This window comes from Garra rufa, chromosome 12, assembly GCF_049309525.1.
Source record: "Garra rufa chromosome 12, GarRuf1.0, whole genome shotgun sequence".
In the NCBI taxonomy this organism is placed as follows: domain Eukaryota; kingdom Metazoa; phylum Chordata; class Actinopteri; order Cypriniformes; family Cyprinidae; genus Garra; species Garra rufa.
The window spans coordinates 6,195,405-6,213,895 of record NC_133372.1 but is presented as its reverse complement, the minus strand read 5'-3'; the positions used below and the strand labels follow the sequence as shown (position 1 = coordinate 6,213,895).

The 18,491-nt window shown below is 33.4% G+C and overlaps 1 protein-coding gene across 1 annotated transcript in view; it reads left to right on the top strand.

Moving 5' to 3' along the window:
• LOC141346841 (neurobeachin-like protein 1) overlaps window positions 1–18,491 on the top strand; it is a 96,986-nt gene that overhangs the window by 30,411 nt on the left and 48,084 nt on the right. Inside the window, exons 6-15 of the mRNA XM_073851802.1 lie at window positions 521–682; window positions 2,607–2,688; window positions 3,512–3,639; window positions 6,850–6,932; window positions 7,386–7,471; window positions 9,039–9,381; window positions 9,470–9,576; window positions 13,006–13,089; window positions 15,351–15,434; window positions 17,292–17,390. Of these exons, the coding sequence (XP_073707903.1) occupies window positions 521–682; window positions 2,607–2,688; window positions 3,512–3,639; window positions 6,850–6,932; window positions 7,386–7,471; window positions 9,039–9,381; window positions 9,470–9,576; window positions 13,006–13,089; window positions 15,351–15,434; window positions 17,292–17,390 (1,258 nt within the window). The remainder of the gene's footprint in view (window positions 1–520; window positions 683–2,606; window positions 2,689–3,511; window positions 3,640–6,849; window positions 6,933–7,385; window positions 7,472–9,038; window positions 9,382–9,469; window positions 9,577–13,005; window positions 13,090–15,350; window positions 15,435–17,291; window positions 17,391–18,491) is intronic.

The following is an 18,491-nucleotide window of genomic DNA, read 5'->3' as shown; positions in this document are numbered from 1 at the left end:
TGAATTGAAATCGCAAGTTTGTGAATCGTGAATTGAAATCGCAAGTTTGTGAATCGTGAATTGAAATCGCAAGTTTGTGAATCGTGAATTGAAATCGCAAGTTTGTGAATCGTGAATTGAATTCGCAATTTTGTGAATCGTGAATTGAATTCGCAATTTTGTGAATCGTGAATTGAATTCGCAATTTTGTGAATCGTGAATTGAATTCGCAATTTTGTGAATCGTGAATTGGATCGCGAGTTTGTGAATCAAATCACAAGTTTGTGAATCGTGAATTGAAAGTTTGTTCACTGAATCACAAGTTTGTAAATCAAAATGCAGGTTTGTGAATTGTGCAACAAATCCTGTTTGTGAATTGTGAATGGAATTGCAAGATTGTTAATTGAAGTTTGTGGATCAAATTGGAAATCTGTGAACTGTGAATCAAATTGCATGTTTGTAAATCATGAATCATCACAAGCTTGTGAACCAAATTGCATTGTTTCTAATTTTAGATGGTTTTGTGTATTATGTTCTCCAGGTTGGAGGAGACGCCGCCCGTCATGACGCTGTTACCTGATAACATCCTGCAGGTGTTGCGTCTGCAGCTGCTGCAGTGTGTACAGAAAGCATCTGAGGGACTGGAGCCCGAGCAGCAGACGTTGGCCCTCCTTCTCCTCAAATTCCTCATCGTCATCTGCAGGTCAGACTCTTGAGACATCACACCAGTGACCTGATGGGAGAGAAGCACTTTATGGCTAAGAAAAAACAGTACAAAAACAGATCAGAATTAGAGCTAAATACGCAAAGTAACTGAAGTAAAAGAGTAATTTGAACAGTTTGTAAATATAGAGTCTCTTGTGAAAATATGAAGTGCATTGAATCTCAGTAAAAACAGCAACTGGACACCTGTGATCCTGCTGAATGTTTTATGAGTTCTCTGAGCACCTGCTGCTCAGGGTTCATGCGTGGTTTCCACTTTCAGTGACACATCGAGACTTTTAAGGGTCCGACAGTGAGATTGCTTGAATAGCAGCTGCTACTTATATGTACACACACACACACTTAATGAGGAAATCCCATAGACTTGTTTATTTAAGGCGAGACACTGCAGGTGAATAGGGTAAAAAAATAACTAATAGTTATCACCTTACTTACCCAGTTGATTGATTACATTGATAGATGCAGACATTTTTTGTATTACAAGTTTACTAAAATGTTAGGTTTAAATATGCAAATGAGGCATTATTTAATGTAATATGTGCTTATTTGCATACATTTCTAGTACGAAAATCTAAACACTGGATGAAGTCCAGTTTAATTCTTGTTTAATTTTTTTTTTAACATATTAGTCAAATGTTAGTCAAATTTTGGGTATCTCATATTGTCTCTCCATAATTCCGAAAAAACTTAGAACAGACAGAAAACAATGTATTTTTTACCATTTTTGGGGGTATAAAATGTTGTATAAAATCAAGCAAATTATATATGAACAAATCTCTCTGTAAAAACCTTCAGGATATAGACAGGAATAAAACTAAAGTTTGGTGTGTGTAAGTGCTACTGAAGTGGAGATTTATGGCTCAGTGTAGGAGAAAAAAACTTGTTTTGAGAAAACGGCCTTTAAAAATATGTATTGTAATTAAAATCTATTAACACAAATAGATTAAGTAAAATAAAATAAACACTTAACAGTGTCTTTTGGGTGTTTTCTTTCCACTTTAAAACACTTTATGAAACACCAAAAAGCCCAAAATCTCAAACTTGATGGGTGAATGAAAAAACAGTGTTTTTGCCTGCAGTGTCTCTCCTTAAGGTGGTTTAAGAAGACTCTAGTCAAACCTTTTAAATATAATGTTTGTTTTTTTTTTATTTAAAAGAGGTGTTTTTTAGACATACACTAGCATTCAAAAGTTTGGGGTCAGTAATATTTTAGAAATTATTTGATTTATTCAGCATAGTTTTATACAAGGATGCATTAAATTGAGCAAAAATAACAGTAAAGACATTTCTAAATAATGTTACAAGCGATTTTTTTTTTAATTTCTATTCAAAGAAAATGTTTGGTTTCTCCAAAAACTATTTTTAACATTGATAATAAGAAATATCTCTTATTAGACTGATCTCTGAAGGATCACGTGACACTGAAGACTGGAGTAATTATGCTAAAAATTCAGCTTTGATCACATTAATAAATTACATTTTAAAATATATTACAATAGTGAACATCAATTTTAATTAGTAAAAAAAATATATATATTTTTTTAAATCAAACACAGCCTTAGTAAGCATAAGAGATTTTTTTGCAAAAACATTCAAAAAGTGAACTGTCCCCAATTTTTTAAACATTACTGTATCTCCTGGGGCAATTTTGTCTTATATTGCTCATGCATGTCCACTCAGTAAGATGTTGCTGTAATTTGTCCATGTTCAGACTCTGTAGCGTCAGCTGGATGTCCTGCTTCAGCAGCAGTCAGTGTGTGATTTATGATCATAGGGGTGGCAGGGGAATCTCTCTGACAGCTAGAACTAATGGTCCTGTCATACGGCAGTCTGGCCAATACAGTTTCAAACACAAACACACACAGAGTTTCTCCACACTGACAGCTGTGTGATGTGTCTGACAGGAACCTGTCAAATGTGGAAGAGATCGGCGCCTGTTCCTACATAAACCACATCATCACCATGACAACGCTTTACATCCAACAGGTCTGAAACTTGCTCTAAATTCAAGTTGTTGTTTTTTTACTTTCTGTCCCCATTATTTAAAGGATTAGTTGACCCAAAAATGTAAATTATGTCATTACTCACCCTCATGTTGTTACAAAACTGTAAACTTTGTTTATCTTCAGAACACAAATTAAGATATTTTTGATGAAATCCGAGAGCTTTCTGACCCTCTGTAGAGAGCAATGTAACCCAAATGTTCCTAGACCTAGAAACTTCCTTTTTTCTTTTTTCTTTTTCTTGTCATTTACTTTTTACATTTCCTTTTCCACATGCCTTTCCTCGTTTTCTCTTCCCTTTCTTTTCATTTCATTTTCCTCTTCTTTTTAGTTGTCCCTCTCTTTCCATTTTTAATTTCCTCTTCCTTTCTCTGTATTTCTCTTTGTAATTATTATTTCCTATTTAGGTTTTCCTCTTTCTCTTTCCTTTCATTTTCTCTTCCCTTCCCTTTCTTCTCCTTTCCTCTTCCTCTTATTTCTTCTTCTGTTTTCCTGTTCTCTTTTCTCTTTCCTCTTCCACTTCCTCTCCTCTTTTTTTGTTTTTCTGTCATTTTCTATCCTATCTCTTTCCCTCTTTATTTTCCTGTAATTTCCTCTTCCTTTCTCTGCATTCTTGTTCTCTTTTCTTTTTCAGTTGTTATTCTATTTTTTTCTTATCTTTCATCCTTTCTTATCATTCCATCTTTTTCTCTACCTTTTCTTTTTTCACTTCCCTTCCCTTTTACTCTTATTTCTTTCTCTGTATTACACTTCCTTTTTCTCCTCCTCATTAATAATGTAAATCAACTCACTTTCTTTCCATTTAGCTGAAGAGTAAGACGAAAGAGAAGGAGCTGGCTGATCAGACACAAGCAGAGGAGTTTGTCCGTCACGCTTTGGCCTTCTGTGAGAGTCTGTATGATCCCTATCACAACTGGAGGCATCGCATGCACGGGTGAGAAATGCAACCAATGCTGATCCCACAGCTGAAGCTCACATACAAATGGCAGCTTTTCAGAAATAACTCGAATATCTCTCTTTGATGGCTCATGATGCGTCTTACTACACTTTCACCCAGTTGTCTAACGGGTAACATCTTCTTGCACGCAAAAAATGCATTGTATGTAAACATCACACCTGTCAAATGCCAATCATACTTCAGTAAGAGGACATGACGGCCTCAATTGTTAATCTCTTTGTGCGAGCATGTACTAATCCAGACGTTTCCTCATGCACACTGAATAGGGCATTCTTAGACTGCTAATCTGTAGAAAAAAACGGTGTTGTTTGGAGAGCTGCTCTGTTTAAAATAGCGCTGCAGAGTCAATGTTAAATCAAAACCGTTCAATGAAAAAGTAAATCATTTACTTTCTTAATAAATACTCCTGGTCTTTTTGGTCTGGTCTGGTTTGTTTTATTAATCTTGGTGTTTTAACTTTTTACCTATGAAATAACATCACTCAGAAATACAATACATTGCCTGCTGTAAAATACTAAATGTTGTTATTTGACACCACAATAATGGCCAGTGGAGAAGCTGTATGTTAGGGTTTATGTTGTATGTTATGGTATATATGTTGCTAACCAGAAGTGCAGTTCAATCCAGTGTTATTCAGTAACATGAGCCACACTAATACACAATGTCAAATGAGGCGAACACCGAACACACATATACAGTGAAAAACACAGCTGTGTTTGACCAATAAACACTGAAGTCTGGTTCTACAAGTTCTGTGAAGAGCTGTTCATCTTTCCGCTCAGTGTGTATTAATGTGTGTGTTTCAAAGGTTATTTGAGGGCAGGTTATGACTGGAGAAAATAACCTGGGCTTGAGGCACAAATGTCACTGAAAATAAGAAAGCAAAAGGTCTACAGTCGTGGCCAAAAGTTTTGAAAATGACACAAATATTAGTTTTCACAAAGTTTGCTGCTAAACTGCTTTTAGATCTTTGTTTCAGTTGTTTCTGTGATGTACTGAAATATAATTACAATCACTTCATACGTTTCAAAGGCAATTACATGGCATTTATGCAAAGAGTCAGTATTTGCAGTGTTGGCCCTTCTTTTTCAGGACCTCTGCAATTGGACTGGGCATGCTCTCAATCAACTTCTGGGCCAAATCCTGACTGATAGCAACCCATTCTTTCATAATCACTTCTTGGAGTTTGTCAGAATTAGTGGGTTTTTGTTTGTCCACCCGCCTCTTGAGGATTGACCACAAGTTCTCAATGGGATTAAGATCTGGGGAGTTTCCAGGCCATAGACCCAAAATTTCAACGTTTTGGTCCCCGAGCCACTTAGTTATCACTTTTGCCTTATGGCACGGTGCTCCATCGTGCTGGAAATTGCATTGTTCTTCACCAAACTGTTGTTGGATTGTTGGAAGAAGTTGCTGTTGGAGGGTGTTTTGGTACCATTCTTTATTCATGGCTGTGTTTTTGGGCAAAATTGTGAGTGAGCCCACTCTCTTGGATGAGAAGCAATCCCACACATGAATGATCTCAGGATGCTTTACTGTTGGCATGACACAGGACTGATGGTAGCGCTCACCTTTTCTTCTCCGGACAACACTTTTCCCAGATGCCCCAAACAATCGGAAAGAGGCTTCATCGGAGAATATGACTTTGCCCCAGTCCTCAGCAGTCCATTCACCATACTTTTTGCAGAAGATCAATCTGTCCCTGATGTTTTTTTTTTTGGAGATAAGAAGGGCTTCTTTGCTGCCCTTCTTGACACCAGGCCATCTTCCAAAAGTCTTGGCCTCACTGTGCGTTCAGATGCGCTCACACCTGCCTGCTGCCATTCCTGAGCAAGCTCTGCACTGGTGGCACTCCGATCCCGCAGCTCAATCCTCTTTAGGAGACGATCCTGGCGCTTGCTGGACTTTCTTGGACGCCCTGAAGCCTTCTTAACAATGCAGTGGAAATTTTTTTTCGGGATTAAGTTAATTTTCATGGCAAAGAAGGACTATGCAATTCATCTGATCACTCTTCATAACATTCTGGACTATATGCAAATTGCTATTATAAAAACCTAAGCAGCAACTTTTCCAATTTCCAATATTTATGTAATTCTCAAAACTTTTGGCCACGACTGTAGGTATGCCCCGTAAAAAAAATTCTTAGCCAAAGCCGAATAAAATTAAACACTGGGCCGAAGGCCTATTACCGAACACATTTTTTCGTGTTTTTTCCGTCATGTATTTTGCCAATTTTTAAAGCTGTTTCATAAATTAAATAGCCAAAGTGTGCTTTTTACAATTTTGTATTGCTTTTCAAAGAAAAAAATAAATGACAAAACAACAATTTAAAAATATTTACTTAACACTGAACATTTTTTAACATTCTAGTAGACATTGTTGCCTACCAAAAAGGACAATTTAACTTAAAATTAATAAGTTAGTGAAATAATATTTGTTGCCCATTTTTAAGTCCCCCTCTTGAATCAGGCATGTGTTTTTAATGTACAAATAAATGCCGCCTTGCTGAGCAAATTAAGAATGTTATAATAAATGTATTAATAGAGCTGTTATAATAATTATCATTATTTTTGTCTTTCTTTTTTATTTTATTTTACAGAACAACAGTAAAATTACAATACTAACATTTATGCTATTTTCGGCTGAATAATTTTGGTTGCCGAACATTCAGCGCATCCATTAAAAGGTCCCTATTGAATTATTTTCAGTGTTATCATACACTTTTTATCTTTAATAATGTTTTATTATTTATGATTGTTTATTATTTAGATTAATATACCATGAGTAATACATTCACTACTTATATTACTATTATTTTTATTTCTCTGGAGTGATTAATTAATTAATGCGAATAAGTAATTAAATCATAAAAGTAAAATAAAAAATAAAGTTTATAATTTCAAAATAAGCACTAACTATAAGATTAAATGTTTATGCATTTTCCTGCATGCCACATGACCATTATCTGACATCAGAGACCCATGAACATGTGAATAATTGAAATATTAGCTTAAAATCTTAAGCTAGGTAGTACTCTAAATACTGTATTTTAAGTCAAAAGGGTTTGACTGACATAAAGGGTTTGATGAATCCCTGCTCTGTGGCATTATCCATGATTGTGGTGATGTATTGAAGTGTAAGTAATGGGTCTTTTTTAACGTGGTTTGTGTTTGTTTGCTTTTGCAGGCAGCAGCTCAGTACTGTGGAAAGAAGCAGACAGAAGTTTAAAGCTGCACCGCTCACTGTGGAGTTCGTGCCCTTCTTCTACCGTAAGTCTCTTTCTATCTCTGGAGTAGCCCTGTGGGGCATGTGGTTTGTTTATTTACTGATCAAATCTGCTGTTTTATCATTTGGCCTTCAGCGATGGCACATAACCAGCGCTCTCTAAACAAGGCAGACACAGTGTTCGTGTGGTTAGAAACTCACACCTCTTATCTGTGTGTGAATCGTTAAAGCCAGAGACATGAAGAGTCACTCTGTTTTTGAGTGTACCTGTGCACTAATGCTGTCAATATTTTACTTTCTGTTGCTTGAGTCCACAGCACTGTGGAACTAATGAAAATCAATGAAAAAAATAAAAAACCTTTGAGACTAGGGTAACAGGAAGCGTGCAAGAAAATAATTCAGCATGTTTTTGTTGTTGCCGTGTTATTTGCATAAAAAAAACAGACACCTCTTCATTTGTGTGTGTGTGTGTGTGTGTGTGTGTGTGTGTGTTTCAGAATGTTTTCAGGAGAGTGAGCACCTAAAGGACAGTCTTAAATGTTGCCTTTTGCACCTGTTTGGAGCCATTGTCGCAGGTGGACAGGTGAGATCATGCCACAGCAGCAAAAGAATAGTGCTGACGTTTTAGATAACATGCTTAAAGGAAGTCTCAATTATGGTTCACTCTGTGTTAACAGGTAAAATAAAATTTCCACCAATCACATGTAAATAATATCAAGAAAGACCAATCACAATTAAGTATGCAGTAGACCCTTTGCAAACATCACAAATCATGTTCTCATGCAGTGAAAAATACATTGGAAAAGAACAACACTTTCAATTTGGTATGCAAATAATTGCGAGAAAGAAGACCAATTGCAATTGAGTATGCAAATGAATAAACAAAAGAAGACCAATTGCAATTTAGTATACAAATAAATAAACAAAAGAAGACCAGTTGCATTTCAGGATGCAAATAATTGCAAGAAAGAGGACCAATTGTTATTTAGTATACAAATAAATAGACAAAAGACTATCGATTGCAATTCTTTTTGTAAATAATTTTAAGAAAGAAGACCAGTTGCAAGTCAGTATACAAATAATTGCAAAAAAAAAGACCAATTGGAATTTAATATGCAAAAAAATTAATAAAAAGAAAACCAATTGCAATTCTGTATGCAAATAATTTCATTCAAGATGACCAATCACAATTTAGTATGCAAATAAATACATATAAGATGACCAATTGCAAGAAAGAAGACAAGTCACAATTTAGTATGCAAATATATGCACAAAAGAAGAACACTTGCAATTTAGAATGCAAACAACTGCAAGAAAGAAGACCAATTGCAATTTAGTATGCAACTAAATAAACAAAAGAAGACCAATTGCAATTCTGTATGCAGATAATTGCAAGAAACAAGATCAGTCACATTATGCGAATTTATTAATGCAAGAATGGAGAGCAAGTATGCAAATAATGTCAGTAAACCATGGCTGTTATATGCTGAACATTTGTGACCCTTAAATCGCTGGGGTATATTTGTAGCAATAGCCTAAAATACATTGTATGGGTCAAATTTATTGATTTTTCTTTTATGCCAAAAATCATTAGGAAATTAAGTAAAGATCATGTTCCATGAAGATTTTTTGTAAAATTCCTACTATGAATATATCAAAATGTAATTTTTGATTAGTAATATGCATTGTTAAGAACCTAATTTGGGCAACTTTAAAGGTGATTTTCTCAGTACTTTGATTTTTTTGCACCCCTCAGATTCCAGATTTTCAAATAGATGTATCTCGGCCAAATATTGTCCTATCCTAACAAACAATATATAAATAGAAAGCTTATTTATTGAGCTTTCATATGATGTATATATCTCAGTTTTGTAAAATTTAACCTTATGACTGGTTTTGTGGTCCAGGGTCACATTTATGTAAATCATTTTAAAACGTACTTTTGTCAGGATATTTAATAATAATAAAAAATTTAACACAGAAGCATTTGTTTATTTGCATTAATTGTCTTTGCTGTGAAACATCTGTTTCGCAATAGAACATACATTTTTAAGGAACAGTTTTTCTGTTTCAATTAGTTCCATTTTAACCCAATAAAATGATCTACAAACATTTAATGGAATTCTGTTCACATCGTCTTCTCTCAACAGCGCAATGCTCTGCTGGCCATCTCTCCAGCCACGATGGAGGTGCTGGTGGGAGTGTTGAGTGCAGGCGAGTGTCTGAGCGGATGTGGTGACGGAGAGGACTGGGACAGCGAGGCTCCCGACAGGAAGGCCCTGTTGACGCTGGGCTGTTTGCGGGAGGTGGTGCACCGGCTCCTGGCCAGCAGCTCCGATCAGAGACAGGTGGAGATCAGCTCTGTGCTGGAGAGCTACTTCAAACTGCTCAACTCGGACCCTGCCGCCACAGCGCAGGTCAAAGGTCGCCCGTCGCCGCCTCGCTCTCGACACTGGGAGAGCCGCTTTGTGGCGTTGCAAGTGAACATGCTTGGTGTGTAGATCCATCACTTGTGTTGTGTTCTTTAATCCTGACTGTTGCATTCTTCTCTCTTCTAAATCCTGTTCTCTGTTTCATTCAGAAACCATTCAGGACATGTTTGAGTGCAGTGACCGTCCTGTTCTGCAGGCCATCTTCCTCAACAGTAACTGCTTTGAGCATCTGACCAGACTCCTGCAGAACAGTAAGGTGAGCTTCTCTACATTTTCTGACCTTCATGCATTTGGGTTTGCACAGTTCTGTGTCAAAATAGAGCTCAACAATGATGTTTTTCATTGAAACTTACATGACAACATTTTAGGAAATGTAAATAGCTGATAACAATATCTGCAGTGAATCAATAGTAATAATAATATATAAAATATATAATAATAGAAATAATGTATACATTTAAATTAATTAAAAAAATTATAATATACACTACCAGTTGAACAGTAAGATTTTGAATGTTTTTTTAAAGAAGTCTCTCCTGCATTTATTTGATCCAAAGTACAGCAAAAACTGTACTATTTTTTACTATTTAAAATAACTATTTTCTATCTGAATATGTTTTAAAATGTAATTTATAATGTGATTACAAAGCTGAATTTTTAACATCATTACTCCAGTCACATGATCCTTCAGAAATCATTCTAATATTCTGATTTGCTGCTTAAAAACGTTTTTTATTATTATTATTATTCTTATGTTAAAAACAGCTGAGTAGAATTTTTTTAGGCTTCTAAGAAAGTTCACAAGAACAGCATTTTTCTGAAATAGAAATGTTTTGTATCATTATAAATGTCTTTATCATCAGTTTTGATCAATTAAAAGCATGCTAAATAAAAGTATACATTTTTATACCATTTAAAAGACTCCAAGCTTTTAAATGTTATAGTGTATAATGTTACACTATGTAGTGTAGCTTTGTATTTTAGATAAATGCTGATCTTTGGATCTTTCTATTCATCAAAGAATCCTTATATAAAAAAGTTTTGGGAGCATCTATAGAACTTTCTTTGAAGATTTTTCTGAAGGGAATATTTCTAAGTCTTCTAAGCCTCTCCGAGATCAATCAATATTTGATTCAAAGCGAAGCAAGCGTTTGAAAATCTGTGGAGGGGAAAAAAAGATTTTGTATATCTTTTGAGGGAATGAATGTGCTACACTTCACATAAACCTTTGTAAATATTTGAAGAGACACAAAAAAACAGATAATAATGTGTTTTCTTTTCAGACAACATCACTACTGTCTTTTATGCTCAAATTAAAAAAAGATATATATTTCTTTTATTCAGCAAAGCTGCATTAAATTAAGAGTTACAGTGAAGACATTTATTTGGGTACAAAAGATTTTAATTTCAAATACATGCTTTTGAACTTTATGTATGGTTTTCATAAAAATCTAAAGCACCACAACTGTTTTCAACATTGAAAATAATAATAATTGTTTCTTGAGCAGCAAATCAGCATATTACAATGATTTCTGAAGGATCATGTGACACTGAAGACTGGAGTAATTTTTAAAAATTTTGAAAATTGAGCTTTGCATCACAGGAATAAATTACATTTTAATATGTATTACAATAGAAAATGTTATTTTAAATTGTAATAATGTTTCACAATTTTTACTGTTTTTTGATCAAATAAATGCAACCTTGATAGGCACCGAAGACTTAAACATCTTACCGTCCCCAAACTTTTGAACAATAGTTTAAACCTTTTTTTCCCAGGCCATTAGCCTGAAAAAAAAAAAGATATTATATAATTATAACAATTTTTTATCTGATCCTAAACAGTGAAATTATTATATGGGTGCAAAGTAGTTCCCTAAGGTTACATATTACCTTAACATACTAATATTCAGCAGTTATTCTACATAATTTAACAATCTTAAAAATCATGCTAGCTCTCCTATGAAAGATTGACATGTTATCTTTAAAAGATTTGTAGATTTTTAATTCGATTCTTCCAAAACCCAACAGATGAGCTCTATTGACACACTATATACAGTCAAACCAAAAATTATTCAGACACCAGATATAATTTTACTAGTGGGTGCAGGACACTATAGTTCATATATGTAGTGAGGATAGCAACATAAAGCAAACTGTGACATATTATACACAAAAATTCTTCATACAGTGGACTACCAATAAAATTTATAAAAATTTGGGAGCAAAAATTATTCAGACACTTTGACCTGACCATGTTTTTTCTTTAAGGGGAGACACTGCAGGCAAAAACACTGTTTTTTCATGCACCTGTCAAATTTGAGTTTTTGGGCTTTTTGCTTTTTGTGTTTTTCAGACTAGTGGAAAGAAAACACCCAAACGACATATCACTTTATTTATTTGCTTCAATAGATTTAGATTACAATACATTTTTAATGGCCGTTTTCTCCAAATGAGTTTTTTCTCCGACACTGAGCCATAAATCTCCACTTCAGTAGCACTGACATAAACTAAACTTGATATTTATATTCCTGTCTATATCCTGAAGGTTTTTACAGAGGGATTTGTTCATACAGTATATAATTAGCTTGATTTTATACATTTTAGAAAATACATGGTTTTCTGTCTGTTCAATGTTTTTCTTAATTATGGAGTAACCAAATGAGATGCCAAAAATTCCCTCTGTAAAAACACTGACTCTAATATGTCAATGAAACAAGAATTATGAAACTGACTTCATCCAGTGTTTAGATTTTTGTTCTATAAATATATGCAAATTAGTGCATATTTCATTAAACAATGCCTCATTTATATATTTAAACCTAACATTTTAGAAAACTTTCTAGTTAAGTAAGGTGATAACTATTAGTTGTTGTTTTTTTACCAATTCACCTGCTGTGTCTCGCCTTAATCGCTAAAGTGTCCTTTTAACATCACAGACTGAACTAAATTAACCATTGCTTGGTAATTTAACAGCAAAGTGTTCAAAGTTGTGTTAATATTGTCATACTAACAGTTCTCTGAATTTTCTGGTTGTTTGTAACCTATTACCTTTCTAATCAAAGTTATCTGACACTGACACAGAGTTCATATCATGTTTTATTACCATTTTCTAAACTATAGCAAATAAACTGATAATGTGAGAAATGTTGAAAGTGTCTGAATAAATTTAGTTTTGACTGTATGACTTTTACATTATGTTAATGACCTTACACATTGTAGAGTTTGACAGGAATATCCTTGTTTGTTTTCTGAGGATAGATTTGTTAATTGTCATTTAACTGACATTGTGTTGCAGGATTTTCCTTGTGTGTTTATGCACATGAGCAAATTTGTCTCGCCAATCAGTTTCTTGTGTAAATATTTACAGTCCGGTTTTTCTTTGCCTTAAAGAGCAGGATGTTTCGTGCATATTTGTATTTCACAAATGAACTTTTGTTTACTATGTACGTTGCTATTAAAAACTGTCTTACTGTGCTTGTATACATTAGTAATCACCTTACAGCATGTACACGTATCAGAACTGCAGCACTGCCTTCTATGCATGCATGTTTCTGTCCTTCACGACAGAACATTTAGCCACTTAGGGTCATGACCTTTTGACCTCCTACCTTTTAACCTTAACCCTTTGCACTTTCCTCTCATCTGACCGTCTGTGCTTGCTGCGGTCGGCTCCGTCCGGCAGCTGGTTAATGCTAGGTGCACAGCAGCAGACAAGGACCAGAAAGATTTAACCAACAGGTTACTGACAGGAGAGAGTGAGATTCAGGTACCGCCCACCTGTGCCTGTCGCTCCCGCTCACCACGCCCCCCAAAAACCCCCCTCGCCGCCCACATGACCACTCCAGGACAAGATCACCTCTCTCTCTCTCTCTCTCTCTCTCTGTCCCTCACCTGAGCAGGGTTACTATGAATCACAGTCACATATAATATACTGGCTGATACGAACAGTAAGATTTTTTATATATTTTTAAAGAAGTCTCTTCTGCTCACCAATCCTGGATTTATTTAATCCAAAGTCGAGCAAAAACGGTACTATTTTTGCTATTTAAAATAACTATTTTCTATTTAAATATTTTTAAAATTGTAATATATAATGTGATTTCAAAGCTGCATTTTTAGCATAATTACTTCAGTACCATGATCCTTTAGAAATTATTCTAATATACTAAATTGCTGCTCAAAAACATTTATTATTATGTTAAAAACCGTTGAGTAGAAATTTTTTTCAAGATCAGAAGAACAGCATTTATCTCAAATAGAAATCTTTTGTAACATTATAAATGTTTTTATCATCACTTTTGATCAATTTAAAGCATGCTTGCTAAATAGAGGTATTAATTTCTATAGTTAAAAATAAATATAAAAAAAGTAATAAATAAATACATAAATAATTATACTAACTCCAAGCTGTTGAATGGTATAGTGTATAATTAGAACACTTTAGAAAGCTTTTTATTACAGATAAATGCTGATCTTTTTATTCATCAAAGAATCCTAATAAAAATAAAATTGTGATAATGACAATAAATGTTATTGTTAATGACTGGAGTAATGATGCTGAAAATTTAGCTTTGATCACAGGAATAAATTACATTTTAAAATATATTCAAATAGAAAACAGTTATTTTAAATAGTACAAATATCTCTAAAAACATTGAAAATCTTGCTGTTCAAAAACTTTTGACTGGTAGTTTATCCAATTTCAATCCAATCCATTTTAATAATTGACAATAAAAAATGTAATCTTATTTATAATGTACATTTAGAAAATCAAATATAAAAAAAGATTTACAATAATAGATTTTAAAGTTTGTAATACAAAAATTAGGAATTATTAAAAAAAAAACTATAAAGATGGAAAATAACAAGTACATGAAATTGCAGAAATTAAATAAATACTTAATTTCACAAGATTTACTCAAAATTCCTTCAAAGTATTTGAGTATATTAAATGCTATATTAAATGTTATTTGTGCAGCATATACAATGATCTCAGTATGGTCTAATATTGGCGAATATACTGATTTGTCACTAGTTTTTGTGTTACTTGGATAATTTCCCCCCCAAATTTTTGCATAATATTTAGTAAATGTAATATTTAAAATGGTACATTTTTGCTTATATTACCTACTCATACTTGCATGCATTTGCATTTGCATTTTGCCAACACCATAAGTGACCAGCCCTGTTTCATATGCCATTCAGTTGCAAAAACAGAACAATTATAAGTCCATCCCTTGATGCAAAGTCCTGTGAATGTAGAAGCTTGTAATGGAGTGGTCTTTAGTTTATTTCCTCAGTCATGCTTTCAATAATCATCTCATTTTATTTATTTTGCTTTGCTTGTTTCCCTCCTGTCCCCTTCGCCTGTCCTCTGGTGGTTTGGTAACAGGGTTGGAATGCTGTGACTTCAGCAGCCTTCAGATTATCGACCTATAGCTGTGTGCTTTACGCTGTATAGAAGTACCTCCTTGATTTCATGTATTATTGTTTATTGCTGCTCAGCGTTTGTCACTCTCCAGCCAGTCTTTGTCGTATTCTTGTAAGTAATGAACTAGCCAATTGCAATGGCAGATTGAACATCATGTGATTTTTGCAATCAGCCAATCAGGAGTCTCATGACACGGCTTGGCTGGACAGAGATTTTCCAGGTTGTAGAGGGAATAGTTGTCTGTGTGTGTATACTGTATATGAAGTGTGTGTGTGTTTGTTGGTGTTGGGAAGAGGTTTTAGTTTCAGATTTGAGCTCTGCTGATCTGATATCGTTTGTATCAGAGGCTCAGACCTCAAACAGTTTCACTCTGATAATCAGCGTTTTTAAATTTTCACCCACAATGTCTGATTCTATTCCTGCCTGTTCATGTAAGCATGGTTCTGTTTTGTAGCATTCTTGCCATTCATCATGGCTATTCACTCATTTGCATGGCAAAGTGAAAAGACAGGGCAGGAATAGAACAGGCCTCATGCTGTACTGAGTCTTCAGCCATTGGCTGGATCTCTTGATTGACTGTGTTTTCCTCCAATCAGGTGTTCCAAGGGAGGCTCGACTCTCTTGCCGTGGCAACGATCAAAACTCTCATGACAGTGATGCACAAGTCGCCTGCAGCGAAGGTTTGTTATAATCAAGCGCTTCCTCATTAAACTCTGTGTGCAGGATGCCTAGTTTCATAGGATTCTTATATTAAACAGAAATGTCTACATTACCATTCAAAAAGTTCAGTATATATTTAATTTTTATATTTTTAGTCTAGTACAGCTCACCAAGGCTGCATTTATTTGATCAAAAATACTGAAAAAACAGCAATATTATAAAATATTATTGCAGTTTAAAATAACTGCTTTCCATTGAAATATATCTAAAAATACGATTTATTTCTGTTATCAAAGTCGTATTTTCAGCATCATTACTCCAGCAGTCTTCAGTGTCACATGATCATTCAGAAATCATTCAAATCATTAATTTCTGGATATTATCATAATCGACAAACAATTGCAATGAATAATATTTTTGTGGAAACTGTAGTACATTTTATTCAGGATTCTTTGATGAATAAAAAACAAATATAAATATAAATATATAAATTAATTTGAATATATATTCATTCCTGATTTTTCCAGGCCTAAAATTAATTGCAAAATTTATTAATGTATTTATTTAAATGTAATTTTTTTTATAAATTTCTCTAATTTTAAAGAAAAACATCCGACGTACTTGGATACTTTTATATTTATATATATATATATATATATACACATACACATACACATACACATACACATACACATACACATACACATACACCACACACACACACACACACATATATATATATATATATATATATATATATATGTGTGTGTGTGTGTGTGTGTATATATATATATATATATACATATACATATATATATATACATATACATATACATATACATATATACATATATACATACATACATACATACATACATACATACATACATACATACATACAGTACAGACCAAAAGTTTGGACACACCTTCTCATCAGGTGTGTCCAAACTTTTGGTCTGTACTGTAGATTTGAATTCAACTGAAAAAACTTGTGAAAAAATATCTTTCAGGTGGTCAAATAGCAAATAGTGGAGCTCTGCAGCCAAAGTTACAAAAGTTATTTGTAGTTGTTTCTTTTACTTTTAAAACTGGATTTTCCAAAAGATGGGCAAAAATCTTACACTAAACCATGTGAAATTATCCATGTTATCCCCATGAATTAAGGTTAGAAATGTGGGTCTTTTATAAAGTGAATTTTACATAAAAAAAGCAGTTTTTGTATAAAAACCCATTTAAAAAAAATTATTTATTAATTTATATATATTCAAAAATATCACTAACCCACTGAAAACTGCACAAATGTAGAGTAAAAACTTTAATAAAAAGAAAAAAAGTTTGGACACACCTTCTCGTTCAAATGAATGAGAAGGTGTGTTCAAACTTTTGGTCTGTACAGTGTGTATGTGTGTGTGTGTGTGTGTGTGTATGTATGTATATGTGTGTTTTTTTTTTTCTTCTCTTTTTTTCTGGGATAGATTAGACCAAGAAGATTAACAACCAATAGGAATTCAGTAGAATTTTGATTCTTATTTGATCCTATTAGGATTATTTTGGATTGGTTCTAAATTATGACAGAAATGATATGACACTTTTGAATTTTCACTCAGGAATTGTTAGCAAATTTTTACAAATGATTTTTTTAAATTAAATGTAACATTTTGAAGTATAAAGTCTTAAAAGTTCTTGAAAAACATGCTCCAATAATTTTAGCTTTATTTGCAACTTCGAAAAATAATTTTCTTTACATGTTCTAATGTTTTAATGCAAATTCTTTTAGCACATGTTCACTAGGGATAGTTGAACTAGTCCATTTAAACTATTTAGTGAATAATTTAAACTTCTAAAATAGTATATAATGTAACCTCATTCCCTTTCAGGAAGTGTTTAAGGAGCGGATTGGCTACATTCACCTGTATGAGGTGTTGGTGTCACTTGGTCAACCGTCCAGACACCTGCTGAAGGAGCTCATGAATATGGTGAGATGAACACTTCCCATTTTCCATGTGTCAGTCACATGATGTTATCTGCCCCTTTGTTTCTCATAAAGTCAGGTCACCTTTCATTTTATTACAGTGTGTCAAAGAAGCTTCAAAGTAAAAAAACATTAACAGAATCACATGATGCAACATTTACCAAATATGAGACAACTTCAAATTCCACTCAAAAAAGGCTACAGTGTCATTATTTTTTTTTTGTCAGTTTAATGTTGATTCAGTCATGTTCAGTTTTTTTCATTTGTATATTTTTTATGTTGTATTGCTATCTTCAAATTAATCAGTAATATAAAGTTTTGGACCCAGTCATGATGGTATTAAATAATCGTGATTACAATATTAGGATTTTTGCCATAATCGAGCAGCCCTAATTATATGTATGATTTTAAAGCAAATTTCACTAACTTTGTTTGTGACACAGAATTTATTATTATAGATCCAAATTAATTTCCAGCTGATGGTTATTCCAGAAGTACTTACATTGAGAAGTTGCAGGGCAGTATAATCAAAGATCTAAAAAAAAAGTGTTATTACTTTTTTTTTTATCTTTTGATATCAATACCTTTCAATAAAATCTCTTTTAAATGTTGATTGCTTATATTCACTGAAGCCTTGTAAAAGCCTCACAAATGTGACCCTGGACCACAAAACCAGTCTTAAGTCGCTGGGGTGTATTTGTAGCAATAGCCAAAAATACATACAGTAGTATGGGTCAAAATTATTGATTTTTCTTTTATGCCAAAAATCATTAGGAAATTAAATAAAGATCATGTTCCATGAAGATTTTTTGTAAAATTCCTACTATAAATATATCAAAATGTAATTGTTGATTAGTAATATGCATTGTTAAGAACTTAATTTGGTCAACTTTAAAGGTGATTTTCTCAGTATTTTGATTTTTTTGCACCCTCAGATTCCAGATTTTCAAATAGATCTATCTCGGCTAAATATTGTCCTATCCCAACAAACCATACAGCAATAGAAAGCTTATTTATTGACCTTTCATATGATGTATAAAGCTCAGTTTTGTAAAATTTTACCTTATGACTGGTTTAGTGGTCCATGGTCACAAATTGGGTTTGA